This window comes from Neolamprologus brichardi, chromosome 1, assembly GCF_056152115.1.
Source record: "Neolamprologus brichardi isolate AB-2024 chromosome 1, ASM5615211v1, whole genome shotgun sequence".
In the NCBI taxonomy this organism is placed as follows: Eukaryota; Metazoa; Chordata; class Actinopteri; order Cichliformes; family Cichlidae; genus Neolamprologus; species Neolamprologus brichardi.
The window spans coordinates 11,441,643-11,465,072 of NC_142104.1; the positions used below are offsets into that span (position 1 = coordinate 11,441,643).

The following is a 23,430-nucleotide window of genomic DNA, read 5'->3' on the forward strand; positions in this document are numbered from 1 at the left end:
AACATTACATTACATAACATTACAAAGACACAAAGCATGTTTTTAAGAAGGGCAAATTTTAAACCCCAAACTGCACCATACAATACTGCAGATAATGGCAGTACCAATAATCTTACCACAATAAACTGCATTTCTCAAGAAACTGCAGAGCTTAGTTGCATTTTAATCTTCTAAAACTTTTTTTTTTAGCAGAGCCCTTGATGCTAGTGACGATAACAGCTGGAACAGTAGGGCCTTAGTTCTGAGGATTTAACGTGCAAATGTCTATATCTTATGCTATGGACAGGATGTGAAAAATGTTGGTACAGGTTTTCAGCAGGTATATCTCGTGCTCCAAAAACTGACCTGCTCAAGGCTGTACCCTGAGCGGTTTGTTGTCGTATTGGTTTAACTTTTACTCTGTCTTTCTATAGAACCTTTTTATGTCTGCTTTGTTTCAGTGTTAACAGGTAATACTCCCCTTTATGCCTTTCTCCAGTTTCTTTTTTTGGTGGTGGTACCGGCGGACGGATTTCTGGTATTTTCTTGACTTCATTAGTGGTCACATTACTGCATTGCTGAGCCCTCACTACAGACACCCTGCATTTTTGGATGGCCTTCCCAGTTTGTCTTGCATCACTGGGAGGTGGTGTTGGATGCATGGGAGGATATCCTTCCGCTGATGTTTCTTTTATTGACACATTTCACATCAAGAACTCCACCGACTTCACCGACAAGGTCCAGAAACTTACCCTGGATCCAGATGAAACCATGGTGTCCTTTGATGTAGTCTCTCTCTTCACTTGCATACCCACCACGGAGGCAGTAGAAACTGTCAGAAAACGACTACAAGAAGACAGCTCCTTAGAAGACAGGACCAACTTCACACCCGATCAGATTTGCACACTGTTAGACCTCTGCCTCACCACTACATATTTCAAATACAACAAAGGCTTCTATAGACAAAAACATGGCTGTGCCATGGGCTCCCCCGTGTCACCTATTGTAGCCAACCTTTACATGGAGGACGTGGAAAGGAAGGCTCTTGGCTCTTTCAAAGGAAGAGTACCCAGCCACTGGTACAGATATGTAGACGACACCAGGGTCAAAATCAAGACACAAGAAGTGGAATCTTTCACTGCGCACATTAATGCTGTGGATAAAAACATCAAGTTCAGCAGGGAAGACACAAATACACAAACTGTTTGCCTTTCCTGGACTGCGCTGTGCACATTGAAGAGAATGGCAACCTGAACATCAAAGTTTACCGGAAGCCCACACACACGGACCAGTACCTCCTCTTCGACTCCCATCACCCTCTGGAACACAAACTTGGGGTAATCAGGACCCTACACCACCGGGCAGAACATGTTCCCTCTAAGCCTGAAGGGAAAAAGAAGGAACACACACATGTAAAGGAAGCACTCAAAACATGCGGTTATCCTAATTGGGCATTTATAAAGTCAGCAAAGATGCACAGGAAAGAATATCAGACACCAGCGAGGGAGGATAAGAAAGACAGACACAACAACAACTATGTAACCGGTGTATCAGAGAAACTCAGGAGAGTTTTCTCCAAGCACGACATCCCAGTTTACTTCAGACCCAGCAACACACTCAGACAAAAACTGGTTCACCCGAAAGACAAAACTCCAAAACACAGACTTAACAATGTGGTGTATGCTGTACAGTGCAGCGAGGAATACCCAGACCTCTACATCGGAGAGACTAAACAGCCACTTTTCAAGCACATGGCACAACATAATAGTTTCAGGGAAAGACTTTGAAAAACTAAGTAGCTCCAACCAATACTGTTTTATAATTTTAGTAATTTTGGCAGATTGTGAAAGAAGTGCTACTCTGGAAATGCACTCCAGCAAGTGCCTCAGTCCATATGGACACATGATCAATGACTTCATTCTTAAGCTGGTTACGGTTACTATCTATGGTTACTAAAGACTTTTAGTCCATGTGACTTTAAGGTTTAAATTTATGAGTTCTTAGATCCTAGGGGTGGGGGAAAAAATCGATACTGTGTAGTATCGTGATATTTTGTTTGCTAATAATGTATCGATACAGGGACAGCAGAAATCGATATTTTGTTACAAAAAACGTTTCTGTGGACTGGAACATGCTCTGACTTCAGAGCATGTTGATCCTTTTTCTGAGCAAGAATCCTGACATTCCTTCACTGTCCAAATGTGTTTAACTTTTTTTTTTGGCAGCAATAATCATGACAGTTTACTTATTTTAATTTAAGACAAGTTTTATTTTAATTAAGTTTAAAAGTTTTTTTATTTAATGTAAAATTATATTTTGTTTTAATTTACTTTCAAATTCTTCAGTTGCTGAATGGGCTGCATAGTTTTCATAAATTGCATAGTTCAGAATAGCTATAATTGTACCAGATGGTTGCATTCAGTTAAGTTGGACTAGACTGTAATACAAACCGTTCAAGTTTGTCAACAATAAAACTGACTGAAATGAGACAAAGACTGAGTGTGAGACTTTGATATTAGATAAAATGAATATTGATAAAGTTTACCTTTATGTACAGAATCTGAATATCGCAAAATATTTTAAAAAATTGCAATAATATCGTATCGTGCATTAAGTATCGTGATAATATCGTATCGTGGGATGTATGGTGATTCCCACCTCTATTAGATCCCCAAATGCTTTGAAGTCCCTTCAAAGATTTTATGTCAGGAATCTGACTTGGAAGTTTTTCATTATGTCACTGAATTCTTTTGATTTTATCATTTTCTTTGCACCCTAGGTTAAAAAACAAAACAAAAAAAAACCCCAGAAAGAATGAGGAGGGGAAAATGTCAGTGGCCTCCATATATAAAACCATTCCTGTTTTTGAGGTACGCCTCTAGTTCACCTGTTGTTTATTTCATTCATTCATCTACATCCCTAGATGTCACCACTTGCAGATACAAGTGGTGGAAATGGGCTTTCTCCGAAGGCTGTCTGGCCTTTAGACATAGGGTGAGGAGTTCAGCCAAGTGAGAGGGGCTCAGCATAGAGCCACTACTCCCCCACATGGAAATGAGCCAGTTTGGGCATCTGGCAAAGAGGCCTCCTATGTGAGGTGTTTTGGGGATGTCCCTCCAGATGAAAACCGAGGACACGCTGGAGAGATTATATCTCTTACTGGCCTGGGATTGCCTCTGTGTTCCGCTGTATAAGCTGGAGGAGGCGGCTGGGAGAGAGAAGCCTGGGGATTCTTGCATAGGCTCCTGCCCCTGATACTCAGCCCCAGATAAGCAAAAGAAAATGAATGGATGGCTGGACAAAATCAGAAAATCTGTTTACATTAAGCCTGATCACATCTTACAAGTAAAAGAATGAATGAATGAATGTTACAATGCATATTTATTTATAATCATGTAATTAAAAATTTCTTGACAGTTATTGTTTATTGGCTTAACACCAAAGCAAAGACCTGTACATAGAGCTTAGGCTTTGTTACTATTCCATAAAGACAAGTGTAATATAACAGATGTTTGGATATGGGCAGCATTATACACGCAGCATTATTTTGTTCATTTTCATTCCAGTCTCTTTGTTGGTATCTCTGAGTTCCTGAACAGCCGTGGGCATTGTGTAGCTTGAATTTAGAAGCTGTGGAAACCTGAGCTGTGGCCTCAGGGTCATTGGGTGTCCAGTCTCTGTTGACAGTGAGCTGGGCTGAGTGAAATATTCGGAGTGTTGGGTCACTCTCCTCCCCCTGCTGCTTTCCTGCTTTCTCCTTCTGTTCTTCCAAACATTTTGTGAATAGGTGATCCATTAACAGAAATGGACCAATGGGATAAATACTGTGGACTGCCCTTCTAACGTCTCCATTTCCTCTGGCTTTTATTTCTTTTCTCTCACTGAATGATAGTCTTTGTCAGTGTGTCTCTCGTTTCTCTTTTTTCTTCTTTGTGCATCTGATTCTTAACAGGATTACAAATCAGCCTTTAGCCTAGCAATTTCTCTGTTTATTGTAGTGACACATCTAACTTTATGTCACATTATCCAAATGACAGTATCTTGCTGTTGCAATTAAAAAGGCATACAAAATTCAAGCGTGGTGTCAAAAGGGCAGTGTATCATTTATGGTCAATAGTTTGCATCACTATTTCATTTCACCGTGTTTGTCTCATTTATCTGTCTCAGTTTCATTCCCTCTCAAACTGTTGTTCTCTCTCCATTTAGCTATGAACATCTTGGCTTGTTGCCATCACAATCCATTCACTACAGCTCAGCGAGACTGCACAGCCGCTACTATATCCCAGAGTGCACCCTGTTCTTTCCAACAGCTCCCACTTGTACAGTAAAATGGCAGAATGGCCACTTCACAGATCCCCCCCCCCCCCCCCCCCCTTCACTACATTGTGTCCTCATGAGACACACACAGTTACTGAGTTATTGAGCAGAAGCGCATACATGTGTGAGTGTGTTGTGGGGCAAATACATGTTAGTGTGTCTGTGTTTATGACACATGGGCACATATCTAGGACATGTTGAGGTTTCTAGTGCAACTGTGTTGTTTTATTCCCATATGAAATATCATTTTTTTGAAATATAGAATAATTGTTTACTGTGCCTGCATCTTTAAAAGGATAGTAGGTCATGCTAATTCTTTGTTATGAAATTGCTACAGCTACCTTTCGAGATTAGGCAGCTATTAAAATAATTTTATGATGCAAAATGTTTTAAAATGGTAAAGATAGCTAAACCTTTTTAAAATCAATTTCCTTTCTTTCTTGCATATTCCTCATCATACCTCAAATCCATTTTTTAGGGACCAGTGGGATAATATCTGAACATCTATATCTGAAACATCCTCACCTTGCACCAAGTGAAACCATTGGCAGTGAGCTGGGAAATGGTTGCTAACATTTTAATGACTTAATGAGACCTAATTAGTTGAAATGGGAGAGGGAAAGCAAGGGGCCACGGAGGTGATCTGTGACTGTGCATGCTGACTTGCACACATGTGAGTGCACAACACGCAACAATCTGTTGATCTTTTCGAGTTGTTTGCATGCGGTTCCTGCATGTGTTTTGGGTGCATGGTTGTGCATGCATGTTAATGTCGTCTCAATGGCAGATGTGTGTGTATCAGAGTGCTGTGCAACAACCTTTCTCAGCATTACCCAGCCTCTTCATCAGGAAGTGTCTGTGGGGGGTCAGGCCTCATTTAATCAAAGAAAAAATTCCATCTCCCATTAACTTAATTAATCCAACAGCAGAGAAAGACAGGCTGAAAGAAATCTGACTGTGTGTGAGTGAGGGAGAGAGACTCTTTTAAGATGAATTCACAAAGCGTGGTAATAAGATCTGCAGAGAGGATGTTTAAATTATATGAAATTACATCAAGACATACATTAAGTCATATGTCTGGATGAAAATTTAAACATAAATATTTATTTATAGCATTCATTTATATATTCATTTGCTAGTTTGAAACCACTTACATAGACAGAGCTTAGAAAAAAATGCTTGTGTGAATAGGTGTGACTCAGTGAATGCGGCAAGCTGAGCAAAATGCTTTGAGTGCTGAGATAGAGTAGGAAAGCGCTATATAAGAACCAGTTCATTTACCATTTGCCATTCAAAAGAGAATGACTCAAATAAAAGTAGCCATCGTACTGTAATGATCACAATATATGTATCTATTTTTGTATGGTCCCCAACTTCTGATAGAAAAGTGGATCAGTCTTGATCAAACTTTGCATTAACATTGCCTAAGGCACTGTGTTCACAGTGCACACATTTGCTGATGTTTAGTGTGTTTTTTATTTATGCATTTTTGGGAATGTTGTGTACTTTGACAGTCAGGCAACTTTTTTTACTCTTCCCAAGTGACTGAGTCACTAGAAGACTCTGCTGATTATCGATCAAGTTACTGAAATAACCATAAAAACCACTATAAAAATGCTTACAGTCTAGAAAGTTTAGAAAATAGACATGCAGACAACACTCTTCCAATGATAAAAAGACTAAGTGAGCACGGGTGAGCACCATCATGTCATGGAGACACTTCATCGAGCAACCCATTGGATATTAAATTATTTATAGCCATGATTCAAAATTAATGTTTCAATATTTATTTATTTATTCTTCATTTTATATATTCATATTGTTCAAAATATGACATCTTGCAAATTTGTCATATTTGTCAGTTACTGACTCTTAAGTCTTTATTTTTGTTAAATGGAAAAATGTTTAATTTGCCAACATTTTACCTAACACCCAGACAAAGACCTGTATGCACTTGTGGCGTTTGGTCCCTTTGTCTCTCAGCTGTATATACATCTTCCTTCATAGGGTTATGCAATATCGACTGTAAGGATGGAACACTGGCTTGACATGAAAAATGTAATTACATGCAGCAATAAAATGGTTAAACTTAAAATGTCTGTCACATTTTTAGTGATCAACAAGTACTGCATCCCTAGTAAACTAATATGCAACAGTCAATTTAGTGACCTAGCCATCACAATCTAGTACTTATCGAAGTCTCTCAGATCCTTCTGCTTGTCCATTTTTCCTGCTTCCAACTCACTGACTTCCAATACAGCCTGACAGGTGCTCCTGTAGTAAGATGATGTTTAATTGTTTAATTTTATTAGGCTTTTATGTGGTTGGTTTGTGGATATGTATGTTCTCTTTTCTTTTCAATTATTAAAAATAAGCAATTAAAAAAAGAACAAAACATGTTTAAATGTGACCATTTTAGATACTTATACTACTATGGAAGTTTCACTTGCTCCACTAAATGCTGTGCAGTATTGCTCTACTGAAGACATAAATGTCATCTTGCTACTTCTTCACGGAAGCAAAGTGTTTCAGCATTATTGACCCTTGCAGTTTTTGGTTTTCTCTGTATGTTTCTACTGCACTCCGTCTACCTCATAAATGATAATTATGTGCTATAATTTCTTGCAAAAGCTGATATTCCTTGAATCTTTCATCTCCAGATCTCTTGACCTTCGTCTCTTTAATTCTTTTTTCTCCTTAGATAGCTTTTCTGTTTTTTTTTTGTTTTTTTTTGTTTTTTTTGTCTTGAGCTTGTTATTTATACAAGTATTTCAAAGGACAAGTTTTTGTGACTACCCTCTCCCCTCCTTTCTCTATAATGAGGGGGTGTGTTGGGTAAGTGGATGGTGCTGGTGGTGGTGGGGTGAGGCAATAAAGAAAGGCCATAAAGTAAACCATGCTGATGCACAATGGAGGGGGAAAAATGTTCTATGAGAATATTTATTTACTTTCACCGTTATCTGAAGCTTTTCTCTGATAAGTATGTAGTGTTTCACATTAAATCATTGTTTCATGACAATTTCTTTTGCATGGAAAATTTGTCATCATTTAACATTCCTTTGACTGCAGTTTATACAGCATTCAGCTGCTCACTCTGACCTCTCACTCCAGGACTTCCCCTCTCTCACTGACTTTAATGTCCTGCTGCTGACATACAAATCCCTTCATGCCCTATGCGCCCATTTCATTTGCAGAGTTTCTCCCCCTCCTCCTCTGGGCTTCTCTCTGTCCCCAAAACACCCTACTTCTGGTATGCACTACCCTACTCCATCTGTGCTGCCAGTGCTATCAACTCTTTTGAAGTTATGGTGAGGGACTACGCTATAAAACGACTTTGCCTTTTTAGAAAGGAAAACTAATCAGTTGTGAGCATAGTTAATGTTGTTTATAGCATAGCTGTGATGATGTTCACAGAGCAATATAAATACAAGAATGCCATTTATTTATTAGAATAAAAACACATTGAGGTTAACTAAAAGTACAGAGCAAAGTTAACAACCTTTTCTTCCTTTGTTCTGCATAGAAAAGCTGGTTTCCGTGGAGCTGAGCTGCGGCGCTGGACCCAGCCATGTAGTGTTGGAACCAGGTTTGCCCCTCTTGCTGGACTGCAATCTGGGGGCCAGTGATACACCCTTCAATGTCTCCTGGCTAAAGGATGGACAGCCACTACTTCCAGAGGGGAATGACTACCTTCAGTATTTGGTCAATGGATCCGTTCTCCTGATGCCAACTTCTAGGGATGGCCAGTCTCCCCATGGTGTGGCGGGGGCTTACAGCTGTGTGACTGGCAGCAGCCTTGGAGCGCTGATGAGCCGGACTGTGAATGTGCTCCTAGCAAGTGGGTATCCCTGGTTACTTTTAAGCGCTATGGTCAAGTTAGTTAGTTAGGATAGTTAAGTTTCATTTGATTTTTCATTGTGAGAGAATTGTGATCTCTGTGTCTGTAAATTTTGTAGAAAGTTTGTTAATAGTTTACTTTTTCTTACCAGTAAGACTATTTTGATTAAAAAAAAACATATTAGCCATAGTGTCTGTCACATCCTAGATATTCTAAAGACTGAAACCAGAGACAAGCAAAGATGCAGAAGTCGAGTTTCTTCTCAGACTGATTTAATGACACACTGCAGCGTGCTAAAAAAAGACTCTAGTGAAATTTTGCTCATTTATGCCAAGATTTACTTGCTACCTGAGTATTAATTAGTGAATTGTAGTGGTATCTGTTTCCAGTCTTTATTCTAAACCAACATGACCTAGCTTCAAAATCATCCTAATGATGTGGCTGCACAGTCTCACAAAGGCATGCACATGTCTGACCACTTCTGACTATACCTGAGAAATGGTGAAATGATTACACAAGTGTTGTTCTTTGTCTGCGAGTGTTTGAATGGTCAACGTGTTTAATGCTGCAGTATATTCAATAAAACAAAATAAGAATATTGGTATCCTTTATGCATCTGCTTGCTGTAGAATACATGGATGCACATGCATATTGAAGAATAGCAACTGAATTTTTCTGTTTTATCAAGGGAATTTCTTTTGCATGGATGGGCATTGACTTGCTTCTCTTCGGCCTCAGATAGGAAGTAACAAGTGTCTTGGGATGAGGTATACTCTGCAACAGAGTAAATGAGGGGGAAAGGATGGAAATAAAAAAAGGAAGAAGAGAAATATGGGGGTATGAAAAATGAGAGTACAGGCTGTAGTTTTTAATCGCCCCTCCAAAGAGGCCTCTTTCTCTCACTCTCCTAAGTGGTAGTCTTTATTTAGCCATTAGCTTTGTGTAAAATGAGACAGTATCCTCTGTGGATGCCCCTTCTTTTGTCAGCTGTCACATGCCTATTTATAAGGATCTCTTGTTTGACAGACAATGAGGACTAAAGGGAAGGGAGGGGGTATGTTGGATGAATGGTGGGAAGGCAGACAAGGCTGAAGAGAGTTTGTGATGATGGTGAAAGGAAAGGCTTCTGAGACCATTAAGAATGACCTTCAGTTTGCACGCATGTGTGTATAGGTGTGTGGTGTCTTTATTAAATTACTTGCGAGAGGCTATGAGATAGATGTGACCACTGGGAAGGAGGATGAGGCCGAAATGCCTCAGCACTAACATTGAGTGGATATCCTACAGTACGGGCCTACATTGGTAGGAATGAGACTGAAAAACTGACTGTAGCTGAGATTGCATCTGTGAAAAAACATTAACAAAAAACCAGCTGCTTCGGCGTTCCTGACGAAATATATGATGTGTGTTGTTAAGGCAGACACAGTAAAAGAGATTTCCTTCTCTGTACATACAAATCAATGTCACATACAAATCAGCCTCTAATTCCGTCTTCTTTAAATGACAGAGGCAGCATACTGAGTGCAAATCACATTTTTCAAATCCATTCACAGGTAAATTATGATGATGGTTAAAAAAGCTGCTTTTTGTCTTAATTAGAGCAATTAACCTTTCTTATTATGAGACTGCTGCGGGGAATGTCAATATTTTCTAACTCTAGCTTCTGCAACCCATTTCAAACAAACAGTTGATGTCTTAACAAGGAAAAAAATAACACACAATTTTATGTCTTGTTGCAGGCTTCAGTTGTGGATAATGTCTATGAATGTTTTTTGTATTTAGTATTTTTCCTGCCTGTAATTACATGATTTTAAAAGGTGTCTTATCATAAGTCAACTCGGTATTAATGCAGACACCTCATGCCAATACAAGCAGTGAAAGAGAATGTGGAGAATAGCTTTTCAAAGCTCGATAAGAAATACTAGTTCAAAGACATCTAGAATTACAAGAAAAACTCTACTTTGAAAGGCTTCTACTTAATGAAAGCCATTGCAGAAATACTGTAAAAGGCTTCCTTTTGTCACTACTAGTGCAGTACGTGCTTTCAAAGGCATGTTAGAATCAGCAAAAGTAGATAACACCGTCATTTGAGTTTTCTTTGGAGCAAATAATGCTATCTAAACTTCAAAAGCGTCAAAGAGAAGTCTGACATCATCTCATCTCTGAGACCACATGTCAAGTGACCTATCTATGGCCATTTCATAGATGATGTTGCAGAACAGGAAAGCCCCAAACGACTTCAAACACAACACAGCACTTGCTATTGTCCCTCAATGCACCCACCAAGTCTGAAGTGGATCAGATGGACAGTTGTTGCAACGGACAAAGAATACTCACACGTACAAATACACAGACTTCTTCATTTATCAGAGAGGTTGAAGGACATTCCTGCCTATTTGTTAAAAGAGACAGAAATGCACATATTTTACAGCAGCTATTGCAAAAATCTGTTGCAGCTGGAAGGGTGGCATGCTTGTTGAGTTGTGGTAATCAGATTTAAAGTTGGGAAGCACACAGGTCACAGGTCGAATTATCTGGTTTCACAAGGGGAGGAGGAAAATACTGCAATCTGATAGCTGTGGGGCCAAAGAGTAGGGCAGGGATAGAGGGATGGACAAAGACAGAGTTAAAATCACGAGCAGCAGTGACAAAAAAAAAAAAAGCCAAGTACTGAGATAAGATAAATGAGAGTGAGAGAGCAAAGAAATGTGAGATTTTTTTTCTCTATTTTTACCACGCACATTGAGGGGTTAAAGTTTACATAGAGCAATGCCCAAGGAGTTGCCTGAAAATGTTCCTTATACAGAAAGACTTTGTTGCTAGGAAACAATTGGTCATATTTCGACCCTGTGATTTGGTGTACCACCTTTAGCTGGGAACGTTACAATGAAAAATTTCCCAGTGTGTCAGGACAAGTCCTTTCAGTGTTAACTCCGCAGCATCTGACTCTGTGATCTGTATGTAACTGGATGGATCTGCCATGGAATTTCATCACAGGTATCAGGACACTCATGGAGCTCTGGGAAAAAAAGGCTAATATGATTATACTCTGACACAATGGACGTAGAAGCCCAGCAAGTCGCCATTGTTCGATCCCAGCATGAGTAAAGTGTCGTCTCTGAACACTCGTCTCTCCCTCCTCCCCCCCCCCCCCCCCCCCCCCCCTTGCATTAATGTTGAATGGCTAATGCACACTCGCTTATCAGCTGTTGTTCACCGCTCTGCAGAAACCCTCCTGTGCACACATACACTTGTGAACATGGCTGCATACAGTAATCACAAGCTGTCCGTGAATTAGAGAACAAGTAGCAGGGCACACCGGCACTTAAATTTACAAATGTGCACACACCCACGCACGCTCATTGAGCGTGTCATCCTATCAAGCTGTCTGGCAGTGTTATAGGTTGTGTGTGTTTACATGAGAGGATCATGCTGTAATGGCTGGAAGCGGCAGAGGTTAATCATCAACGGCTCTTCCATGACTTGCTACGCAACAGTCAGTGTGAGATTTTCTGAAATGAATCAAATCCATTTTGCTACTATGACCAAGCATCTCTGTCAGCCTGTGTGTACTCATTGAGAAACTTTGTTCCCTCAGCACAGTGGGAAAACACAGATGGACAGTTTGTTGACATGACTAACAGTTGGAGTGATAGGGCCTATGGTGATTTTGGATAGCCTGTCCAGTGTCTCCTCCTCAGCTTACAGTGGTTTGGAGAAAATCTTGTACAAAAAATCAGGATGGTGTGAATTTAGAAATCTTGAGCCTACCATGTGATTGGCAGCAGCTATGGCTATGGTTTAAGGTTTAAGCTTAGTGATTTTGGTCATTTCTCTACATTTATTTAGCAGACTTATGTTAACTTACGTTTCTCAACTGATACTGGAAAAGTTACAATGCTTAAATCCATCTAGTCTACTAAATAGTTTAATTTGGGTTTGTACAAAGACCTTCGTTATTCCTAGATAATTTAATGAATCTACTGAACACAACAATAGACCTGTCAAGTCGAAATTTTGGGGTTTGAATTTAATATCTTAATATTTATTAGATGGCCTGGCATTTGCCTTTCATGTGATAAGTAGCAGAAATTCTATTTTTAAATACACAGTGGAGGGGATAAATGTAGGACGTCTATCTTCAGAATATTTCAGAAAACTTTATAAATAGCTGCTGTTTCACACATTCACACATTTATGTTTGTAACACTTTTGGGTGATGTTTACATGTTTTGAGGCTGTGCAAATCCAGTTTGGCGATTAGTTCCACAAGGAGAAAGTGTTTTACATAAACCAGAAAGACTGGCTGATTAGATGCCTCTGCTTATTTAACATTCAAAGAAACACATATGATATTATTATGATATTACAGTAAATTCTTACAGCCTATTATGTGGTTAATGTAATTACACACTGGATTTTCTAGCCATTTTATGTTTTGGGCATTTTTAGTGTCCCTTCTGCTTATTTCTTTGCTTCTTACTTTTCTCCTCTTAGAGTTGCCTTCCCCGACTTCTTTCTCTGCACTTTCCTTTGATCCACCCCCACTCCCCTACTTCTCAGTCAGGGCTACAAACTAAGAGGCTGGGACAGCCAGCCTGTTTTGTTCTCTCTTCCAACAGCCTGTTGGGGTCAGAGGTTAGAGGCCCTCAGACGGTACTCACTGCTGCCCCCTGGTGCTCAGCTTTACATTCAGAGGGAAGCATTCCCGTGTCTGTGATTGTATAAAGTCTGAAAACTGGAGTCCTGCCAAGAGTCGACCTGGACAGACAAATAGAGCCAAGCCTGATTAAGTCCCTAAATTTCTCCTAATCAGGACATTCAAGGGCATTTAAACGGCCTCAACAAGTCTTTAATCAAATTACAAAAATTAAAACAGCACCACTGAAAGCCCTACAATGGGTGTAATACAAACACTGGAAGTCTTAAATACAGACTGCAGAAGTGACATTCACTTACAATTCACATTCACTGGGTTGTCTGAACAAAGCTGTAACTAGAATAAATGATAAGGTTAGTTCTGTTTGTATTAAGTTACGACTTGAGCTATCAAGTGTGAGCTATCGAGTGTGTAGATCCCTTGCACTGGTTTTGCAGCCATGGATAAGTGCACTAGGTATGCTGAAGATATGCTGTAGAAATTGTGGACCATGGCCAGATGTAATACCAGATGTGGGCAGACGCTTTGATCAATAACCCTCTGAACTATATCATTACTGTACCTGCAGGTCTGTCGAAGTTCCGTCTGGAGCCATCTTCCCAAAAAGTGCCCACAGGAGGGGCTGCCCGCTTTGAATGCCAAATTGAAGGAATACCAACCCCTGTTATTACCTGGGAAAAAGATGAAGTAGCGATTCCTGAGGGAACAAGGTAACTACATATGGAGTTCTGCTTTGGCTTTTTATTGTATGTTAAATATTCCCAATGATCTTTTGTATATGATTTCATATTCATTTTATTTTAGTGAAAAATTTATGCAAACTCACTATAACTGTGTACAAGAGTGTTTGGATGTTGCCCTCCATTTGAATTCTTTGAGTTTGGATGTCGCTGCTAGTTACTAAAGACATCTCAGTCTTTTGTTCAAAACAAGAATGTGAATTTTGTTTGTCCCTGAATGTAGCTGCTTCAGTCTTTAATGGAAATGCAGAATGGTATGGTAAACTCTCATAAAGGAACAGCCACATCATGATAGCAACATCCTTGAACAGTCTCTCTCCCAGTTTTCTCACACATATATTCCCATTTAATGGATCACTTAACAATATCGACATTTCTCCTGACCCTGGAATTTGTTTCCAGCCTTATTACGTCAGGCAAAGTGTTAATGGCTGCTGTAGCCTTGCTTGACCCACAACCAGCTTGCTCCTCATAAGGTCTTATTGGTGGGACATGGCTCTTCCACCTCAGGCTCTAATAATGTTGTTAAACTAAAATCAACCAAAAAATGGTTCAAGCATCACTAGCTTTTCTCTTTCATATTTATGTGTGTTTAATGTTATTTATCTATCCAAATTTTCTCATTATAAATGATGCTTTCTCTTATTACCGCTTTCTTTTTGGATCCTTTGTTTTCTGGTACCTCTTATTATACCTCTTATTATTCTCCTTGTCTCCTCTTCTTATCTCCTTTACACTCGCCTGCTCTTTTATCCTTCATGAACAGACTACCGCTGGTCACATTATGGTCAGATTAATAGCCTATGATAACAGCTATAAGAGGTGGTGTGATGGCTTTATATTGCCTGGGTTCCACTGGTCTGGTTTGCCTGTCTGAAGTAATGACCTCTGTAGGGGAGGGAGAGGCAATGATATAAAATATGGGAAGTATTAACAGTGCAGACAGATTCTGTATGCAAAACACATATTACACACATTACAGTGCAGCCATTAAAACAGTCTTCATTTTGGGTATTTTGTGATACTATGAAAAGCTTACATCCCAAAGTTCTAGAATTGCAGTTATTTTGTGTTGTCTGACTCATCTCTAAAGTGGTTGTACACAAAGGTACTTTCTCCTGAACAAAGATGGTGTCTTATGGGGACTCAGGAGCAGCAACCTACAAAGCTGATCACCTGAATGCGTCATCCTATAGGGCACTAAGCCATTTATATAACCTTATATTTCATTCTCTCTGCTATTCCTTCTAAATCCTTCTTTCTCCGTCATCTCTGTCTCTCTTTTTTATTGTGTGCAACAGATTCATTTCCCTTCCTAATGGGGTGCTCCAGATTCTGGAGGTGACCAAGGATGATGAGGGTGTCTACCGCTGTGTTGCATCCAATTCTGCCGGGAAGGACATCAGTCATGAAGCCAGACTCTCTGTCACCACAGGTAAGGCCTGTTGCAGTCCTTTATAGTGTTTGAATTGACAGGCATGTACCACTGAGAACTCCTATCTTTCCATTCTTATGAGTTTTGGCTTAAAATTCATTGGATATATTTACAGCTAACAAAATGACACTTTTTCACTTGAGGAGTTTTCATGTCATGTGAGTTTATAGCTGTAGTGAGTTTTAAAGCACATTTTGAATTATTATATTAATTATAATTATTTATATTTCTTTTTTCTGCCCAAAAGTCAATTTGATGTATTTAAAGTCTTCAGCTTACGCTTGTGTGAAATGGATATGCATATTGGGACATGATTGGCTTCTGACATGACAGGCTCAGAAATCATAATGGTACATCATGCTGATGTCTCAAGGTGATCACAGAGAAACTTGTCACCTTCAGCAGATGAATTGGCAAACAGCCTTCTAGTTTCAAACTGCACCAACATCAATCTGTAGAGTGAAGGTCACACATCCAAGTGATGCACTTTCTATGGCAGCAGCTTTACACTGTAATGGAATGCATTACAAGAAACTACAGTGCATCTGTTGGTGTTGAAAATACATTTCTAAATGATATTTTTACTCTGATTATTTCAGGACTGTGGTCACTTTAACTCTAGGAACAGCTGATACTATACATATACAGTAAACCAACTAATGTCAGTGAATAGAGACTGCACATCATATATCTCTGTGCATTAATTTTTTACAAGATGTTTCCAACCTATTTTTGAACCATGATCTACTTTTAAAATTACCAATCTGACAAGATATGTCAATCCAGTTAGAGAGCCCTAACCAATACTGATTGCCTACCAACATATTTAACATGCACACAGTAAATTTGAAAGCAGCGCAGATACAGTTAAGTCTCTAATATGTTTGACAAGAACAGTTTTACTTGAGTCATAATCATTATTTGATTGCAGAGAGTCCTCCATTTTCAGAGGCTCAAAATTAATGCCGACAAGCAATTTCATGGCCAGGTGTAGCCTGTTACTTTGTTATTTCATGAGAAATGAAGCAGTAATTCTAATATGAGGTCCAGAGAGATGTGCAAGTGAGGAACGCTATTGTAAAAACAAACAAAATCAACCTATCTGAAAGATTTAGAGAAACTTTAGAGAGGCCGAATCAATGATCTGGAGGAATGCAAAGCCCAGTTCTGGTCTTTCAGACAAGAACTCAGTTTCACAATGAGTTAATGTGAAACTGGATTCACGACAAGGTGCAAACTACTGATTACACTCAAGTACATAATGGCCAGATTAGACTTTGCCATTAAAGAAACATCTAAAAGAGTCTTCACAAGCCTTCAAAACTATGGTTGGACAGAAAAAAAAATAACCTGTGCCAGAATGATGGGAAAGGAAAAGTATGCAGAAGGAAAGGAGCAGCCAATGATCCGAAGCATACTGCAGGATCTGCCAAATATGTGGTAGGTAATGCTATAGCATGGGGATGTATGGCTGCCAGTGGAATTGGGTCATTAGTGTTTATTAATGATGTGACTGCTAAAGGAAGAAGTAGGCTGAATTCTGAAGTGCACAGGGCTATACTCTCTGCTCAGATTAAGCCAAACTGATAGAACAGTGCTTCACAATGGATAATGACCCAAAGCATAATGCCAAAGCAACTCGGGGGTTTCTCCGTCATTAAATATGAGACTTAATGCAGAAAGACCCACAAATAAGCAGTAACTGAAGGTGGCTCCAGTAAAGGCCAAGCAGACCATCTCAAGTGAAGAAACACAGTATTTGGTGATGTCCATGTGTCGTAATCTTCAGGTGGTCGTTGACTGGAAAAGCTTTTAAAGCTATTAAAAAAAATATTTTCGGTTTAAATTTGTGTGTCCAAGCTATTTTGAGGCCCTGAAAATGGATAATTGTATAAAATTGTATAAAATGGCTGTAGTTCTGAAATAATTGAGGTCATTTTTTGAGTGGAGTGGTCAGTGCGCCCCAGGGTGGCTGTGGCTACAATGTAGCTTGCCATCACCAGTGTGTGAATGTGTGTGAATGGGTGGATGACTGGTTGTGTAAAGCGCTTTGGGGTCCTTAGGGACTAGTAAAGCGCTATACAAATACAGGCCATTTACCATTTACCATTAATGTTTTCTTAAATGTTTTCTTAACTTCTCTAAATGGAATGGAAATATATTTCTCTGTCTTACTTGAATCCCCGGTATTACGAGGAGGCAACTACTCACTTGTAGTCTGGATAGAAAGAGTCTGTTTTAAGCCTCAAGGTGCTCTTCCATCATTGTGAAACTGAGTTGATGATTTTCTTGGAAGATACAGCATATTTACACAAATATGTTGATCAAAACTGATTTCAAATTCAAGGCACATCTTCCAAGGTTGGAATATTTTTGCTCTTGAAGTAGATTCTAGAACTTTCCATTAATACCAGGTGACCCGAGTGTTATTTTGCAGTGTGAGAATCTCATTCTCAGCAGAATTACCCAGTTAGAAGGGTGATACTGCTTTGCAGGTAATGCAACATCAGAACCTGCACCACTCTGAAAAGGCAAATAACTGTTTTCAAACCAACTAGGCTGGGTGCATAGTCAGTAAATTACTTCTTAGATTCAGGTAAAATGTTCTGAACTTGACTCTTCATATTATGTATTTTGTCCTGATATTAAAGCTACACAGGCAACAGCACTGCAGCCCACTTGACATCAATTGTAGCTTGCTTTCAGATTTGTTTACTGAGCTGATCATGATTACATATTTATCCTCACCCTGCCACTCTAACTTGAACTCACTGAGTAGGTCAATAAGATCTTGCAGGAACGCTATATTCGAAAGCAACTAGTATCTGCCTAGAAGTGCATATTACGCATGTGTTGAAAGATTAAGAATTCTTGGATTTAAGGCAAGAGCTCAGTTCTTGGCTAAATCATTGCCAAAAACTGACCTCTGCTCATCCATCTGACATGTACAGTAGTAGCTCCGTATGCCTCTTTCAAGTAACCTCCAAGTAACGTTCAAAACAACCCTGTCGCTCCAACACAGTGTCTGGTATAATTCTGTTGAATTATACAACTCTAATCAAGGAAGTCTGGAGAAAAAAACACTGTGATGTTTGTTGAAAAGAACATTACTGCACTGGCACAGTCTAATCAAAAAGCACGTTGAAATGTGAAGATAAATGCTGTTTTATGATTCTTGGGACTGTTTTATGATTCTTGTTCTTTGTTTTTTGTTTTTTTTTTTTACTTTAGTTACTGAAAATAATGAAGATAATCTTCAGTGGGTCAAAGCAAAATGGTTGTTCTGAACTGATGTCTAAGACTTGCGTGTTAAAGCTGTTGTGTATAATGTCAAGCACTTTAAGCTTATGTTGTGTATGAAATTGCATGCATTTGCCTTGCCTGACCTTCACAATACATTTTTTCCAGCACATACAGTAAAAAGAAGCTTTCATGCTGTGAAATCGTTTGCAGACTATAATATACTTCTATATGGCTCCTGGCATTGGTCTTGGTCTCCCAACTGTCTGGCACTATGTTTTGTTCATAATGTCAGTCGCTGATCAAGGCTCATTCTCCCTGTCTGATAAAACATATTGTAAGTTATTGAATAATTACGACAAACTTAAAGTTTTGAAACTTAAATCGCTGCTAATCTGTTGGGAAGTTTGTATGCTCCACAGCGAAAACTGTCAGAAGGCTACCCCATACTGTTGATTCTGTTCATCTGGAGGTAACATTTTTAGTTTTTAATTTTTTAACATTTTTAATCTGACTGCACGCTTCCCCAACCTTTAAAATATTACATTTGCATAATGACTGAAACTAGCACCACTGAAGGTCAGGCACGGCACCATTGACTAAAACTTAGTCAGTGGTGCTAGTTTTGGTCAAATGTACTGTTAATAAGGTAACAGAAACTTGCAGACAGCTTAAAAGTGGCTCAAGAAGTCACTGTGATGAGTGATGAAACATTTCACCAACTGAAGATGATATATCCAGATGAACAGAATCAATTTTCTCTCCTTACTGAGTAGGTAGGGATCATTTTGAAAATTTGCTGTAGAAATGAATGAATGCTCACATTTAAAATGACATAGATGCATAGATACTTTCCTCCTGTGGCCTTCTGTCGCAGGAGGGGACTACTTAAGTCCTTATTGCAATTTATTACATGAAACAGATGTCAGATCTAATGCCATCACTTAATTTGTTTTCACATCTATGAATAGACCACTTCAACACCCATAATGGAGTTTTTACAGCTTGATGTTGAGGTCATCTCTTCATATACTTAATTCACATAGAGGATAGAGGAGATTTAGCTGCTTTAAACCAACAATTTCTAGTTTCCTCTATTTTCTTTACAGTTTTTATTTTTTTTATTTTTTTTACCGCACCCACACAGGCCCTATATGAAGGCACACCATCCAGTGCAGTCCTTACAAAAGCAATATGTCCCACTTAAGCTTTAAGCATAACCAAGGCATAACCTTGTAGTCCTGATTATTAATTTATAATGTGTTTGCAGAATGCCAGGCATCTGTCCTGAACTCATTACCATTATGAGCAGCTGATGAGTGAGTGGAAAGGCCCACTCACATCAGATGTACCTTGAGCAAAAACACTGAAGCAATTTGTGTCTCATTTTGAATTTAAAGGGAGCAACACATGTCAAAAAAGTTGGGAGAGGGTCATCTTTATCATTGTGTAGCATATCCTCTTCTTTTAACCACAGCCCATAAACATCTGGTAACTGAGGAGACCAGTTACTGGACTTCAAGGAGAGGAATGTGGTTTATTATTGTCTGATTATGTTGCTATAAAAACCACACCTTTCAGCACAGATGGTGCCTTTCCACATGTGCAAACTTCCAGTTCCTTTGGCAGTGATGCACCATCATGCAGACATGCAGGCTTCTGAACAGAGCATTGATAACACGCTGGATTGTCACTCTCCTCTAGTTTAGAAAATGTGGGTGTGAGGCCATAACAGAATCATGTCTGTTCATGAATCATGCCCCCTCAGGGCCCAAAGATCATGGGTAACCAGTATCCCTTTTTTGCCTCGTCCTAGATATTTCTTCAGATTCTTTTTATGATGATATTATGTACTGTAAATAATAAGGCATGAGTCTTAAGAATTTTACCCTGAGAACCATAATTCTGAAATTGTTCCATAATTCATAGAAAGATTTTCGCAGATTGCTGAATGTCTGCCATCTTTAGTTCTGGGAGAATTTTCCTCTCCCAAGATGTTCTTTTTATACCCAATTGCATTACCGATCTGTTGCAAAGCAAATGAGCTCTTCAAATATATTTCATAAAGTAAGAAACTGCCTCTGTTTTATCATTCAATATGTTTTTATGTGCTTTTTTAGAATTAAATGCGGGTTTATGAGATTTGCGTCCCAACCTTTTCAGAAATTGGTTTGTAGAAGCATCATTTATGTTCTCCCCTCAGTCAAGCATTCTGTGTAGGCTTGATTTCTGGTGTATGTCCAAAATCTGTTAGTGAAGGTTCACATTGCTCCATGTAAATAATAACATTCCAGTGTCCATCCTAACAAATGCTTAATGTCAAACACTTTCGGGTGACATCTACATCAAATGTTTCAATGCAAGCCTCCAAAGGTTGATTTTGTTCATCTGGACGTAGCATTTTCAGTGGGAGAAACATCCAGATGAACAGAATCAACCTTTGGAGATTTACTTACCTGGATGATTGAGAATGCATCAAGACGTTTCAATGCAAGCTGTATGAATTTCTCTGAATACAGCTTCACACCTCTCTGCAGTTTAGCCTGAAGGCAGGGTAGGATTTAAATGAAATACAGAACACAATTTTTCTAAATACTTGATCATGATTTTATTTGTATATTTGCAAATGTGACTGATGCAAAACTGCTGTGACAGCTACTTGATTTAAAAAGTGTGTATTTGAATTGCTAACAGAGCTGTAAATCTTGGCAGCAACCCTGAAGTGCGAGATCAGGATCAATGGGTTCACCACTGTCTAATGTGATATTTACTGGTCCAGACTGCCAAAGCTTACATGTCTTTCACTGACATAGGCTCCACCGAAGCCCTGAACAGAGTTGTGATTGTGGCACCACCTCAGAATGCTTCAGTTGTGCTTGGACATCCTGCCGTGATGGAGTGTATGGCTCAAGGCCAGCCAAAACCACTGGTGTCCTGGAGCAGACAAGGTAATACTGGCAAATTATCTTACTTTTTTCTCTCTGTGCCTCTTAGTCTATTGTTTTTGTACTCTACTGCATCTGTCTGTCATTATCAGTGCCTCGCTCGCCGTTTATCTGCCAAACACAAACAAAGAACAAACATCTGCAAGTGAGGATCAGATTTGCAGTAGCTGCAGGTGTAAAGTTGATATTAGCTGTCTCTTTTCAACTGCTTTATCCTGCATTGAGTCATGCTTTACATAAGGTGATTTGTCACATCAATTCATTCACACCTCCACCATTTGTCCACACCCACCCATACACACACATGAAATGTTAATGGGGAAAAAAATCCTTTCACATCCTGTGACTCAGCAACATTTGAATTTACACAGAATCACTGTTAGAATCAATTCTTAGAAGACTATATATGCATTGGTCATTCTGGTTATCATTTGCAACGTGGCCGCTGGAGCTTAAATACTGACCATTTCTTTTTCACCTCGTATTTTTTAGTTGGTGGCCATAAATCCTCCACAAAATGGCGGACAAAGTAAATAAGGGTCTATATAGTGAATAGGGAATGATTTCACACAGAGCCTAGGAGTGTGCCAATGCAGAGAGCTCAGTGAACCCAGACTGAAAAGTCACAGAGCCACCTGTTGGTCAGTTTTTGTGATTACAGGTCAAATCCCTCCATGCTCAAAGTAACATCACTGTCTTTTGTGCTGTTTCTCAGGCAACTGAAAGCCTGCGAAATGAGCTCAATTTTTCTCAAGGCCAGTGTCCTTTTTCTCCCATCAACACGATCTCCTTTGTTCTCTCTTGCTTTCTTCTTTGATCAGACGGAAAGCCCATGTCTACTGATGTGGTCGTCCTTGCAACAAACCTGGTGATTAGAGACACAAGGCGTCACCATGCTGGTGTCTATGTCTGCCGAGCCAACAAGCCCAGGACCAGAGAGTTTGTCATTGCTGCTGCTGAGCTGCAAGTACCCGGTAGGAGTTGTGTTATGTTCTCTATATGAAGATTAAAGCTTTTTCATGGAGACACCAATGTCAAAAGGTTGGTTCTCAATTTAAGGCATTTTTGAAGAAGCACTGGCTTTCACATAGACCTCTGTTCATTAATCAGGAGGAGGAGAAAGAAATTAAGGAATCACAGTCTCTTAAATTATCAGTGTGTTTCCTAAATATACACACTCCGTTATGGAATTGTTCATCTAACTGCTAATGTTAATGTCAAAGAGCTTTTTTAAAAAGATGGGCATGCCTAGCTGGTGTCTGTTAAAATAGATAAATTAATTTTAAAAAAATTATTAAAATTATTAAAAACCAAAACTAGCAAAGCTCATTTTGAAAATGTGTTTTACTTAGCAATTATAACTTTGGCTTGAAACATTTAACATAAATGTGTCTGGCCTTCTCACTTGCTGGCGAATATCTATAAACTGACATTCGGTTTGATTTTTGGTACAGGAAGTTCTTCACTCTCTGGTTCATACTTCTAGTCCAGTGATTAATCCTGTTTTTCAGGGTTTGATTGTATCAAACCCAAAATCTAGACATTTTTTGACAATAATTAAGTAGTTATTATTATTATTAATATTATTATTATTATTACTAATAGTAATTGTAGTAGTAGTAGGATTAGCAGTATATTGTTTTGTAAGACATGTCATTCACAATGCAAGTAAAGGAGGCAAAAAGACTGCTGCATTGCATATCGGGAGGTGTAGGCTAAAACTTAGAGTTGTGATGGCTTCATGTTACTTTAAAAAACATGTCTATAATAAAATTGAAAGATGCACTTCTTGCAAATTTCATGCACCTACTGTTGTTAGTTTTCTCAAAAATGTTTTATTAGATGTTTTCTCTTCTTTTTCTAAGGGTCCATATTAAAATCTCATTATCATGAAAAAAGCACAAGCGCTAGGTCCCTCCAGTTTTTTCATGGTGAAGATCTGGTACTCTGGCTCTATGAATATGGGCTCTCATGATGGTACCTCAAAGTAACACAGAATAATTGGAGTCCCTAAAATATTTCATGTCTCAACCCTGACAACCTGTAGAAACCACAATTTTGCAGTTAGGGGACTTAGTTACAGCTTTCCATATACAAGGCATATAAAATTATTTCAAATAATACACATTTTGTGAATGGTTTCACAGGTATTAAATACTGAATATATACAAAACATTTTCATTAAAGTATGCTTTTCCTCAAGTATGACAACATGTACCAAATCCAAATGAGCATTTTTAGAGAAAGACTCTAAAGGAAACAAGGCTATAAAAATG

The 23,430-nt window shown here is 38.9% G+C and overlaps 1 protein-coding gene and 1 pseudogene across 1 annotated transcript in view; one reads left to right on the plus strand and one right to left on the minus strand.

Moving 5' to 3' along the window:
• The window catches only part of igdcc4 (immunoglobulin superfamily, DCC subclass, member 4), a 50,491-nt gene that overhangs the window by 14,204 nt on the left and 12,857 nt on the right, over window positions 1-23,430 (plus strand). The window contains exons 2-6 of the mRNA XM_006779822.3: window positions 7,820-8,134; window positions 13,363-13,504; window positions 14,836-14,969; window positions 21,023-21,157; window positions 21,976-22,128. Of these exons, the coding sequence (XP_006779885.2) occupies window positions 7,820-8,134; window positions 13,363-13,504; window positions 14,836-14,969; window positions 21,023-21,157; window positions 21,976-22,128 (879 nt within the window). The remainder of the gene's footprint in view (window positions 1-7,819; window positions 8,135-13,362; window positions 13,505-14,835; window positions 14,970-21,022; window positions 21,158-21,975; window positions 22,129-23,430) is intronic.
• Window positions 204-1,883, minus strand: LOC148106298 (uncharacterized; annotated as a pseudogene).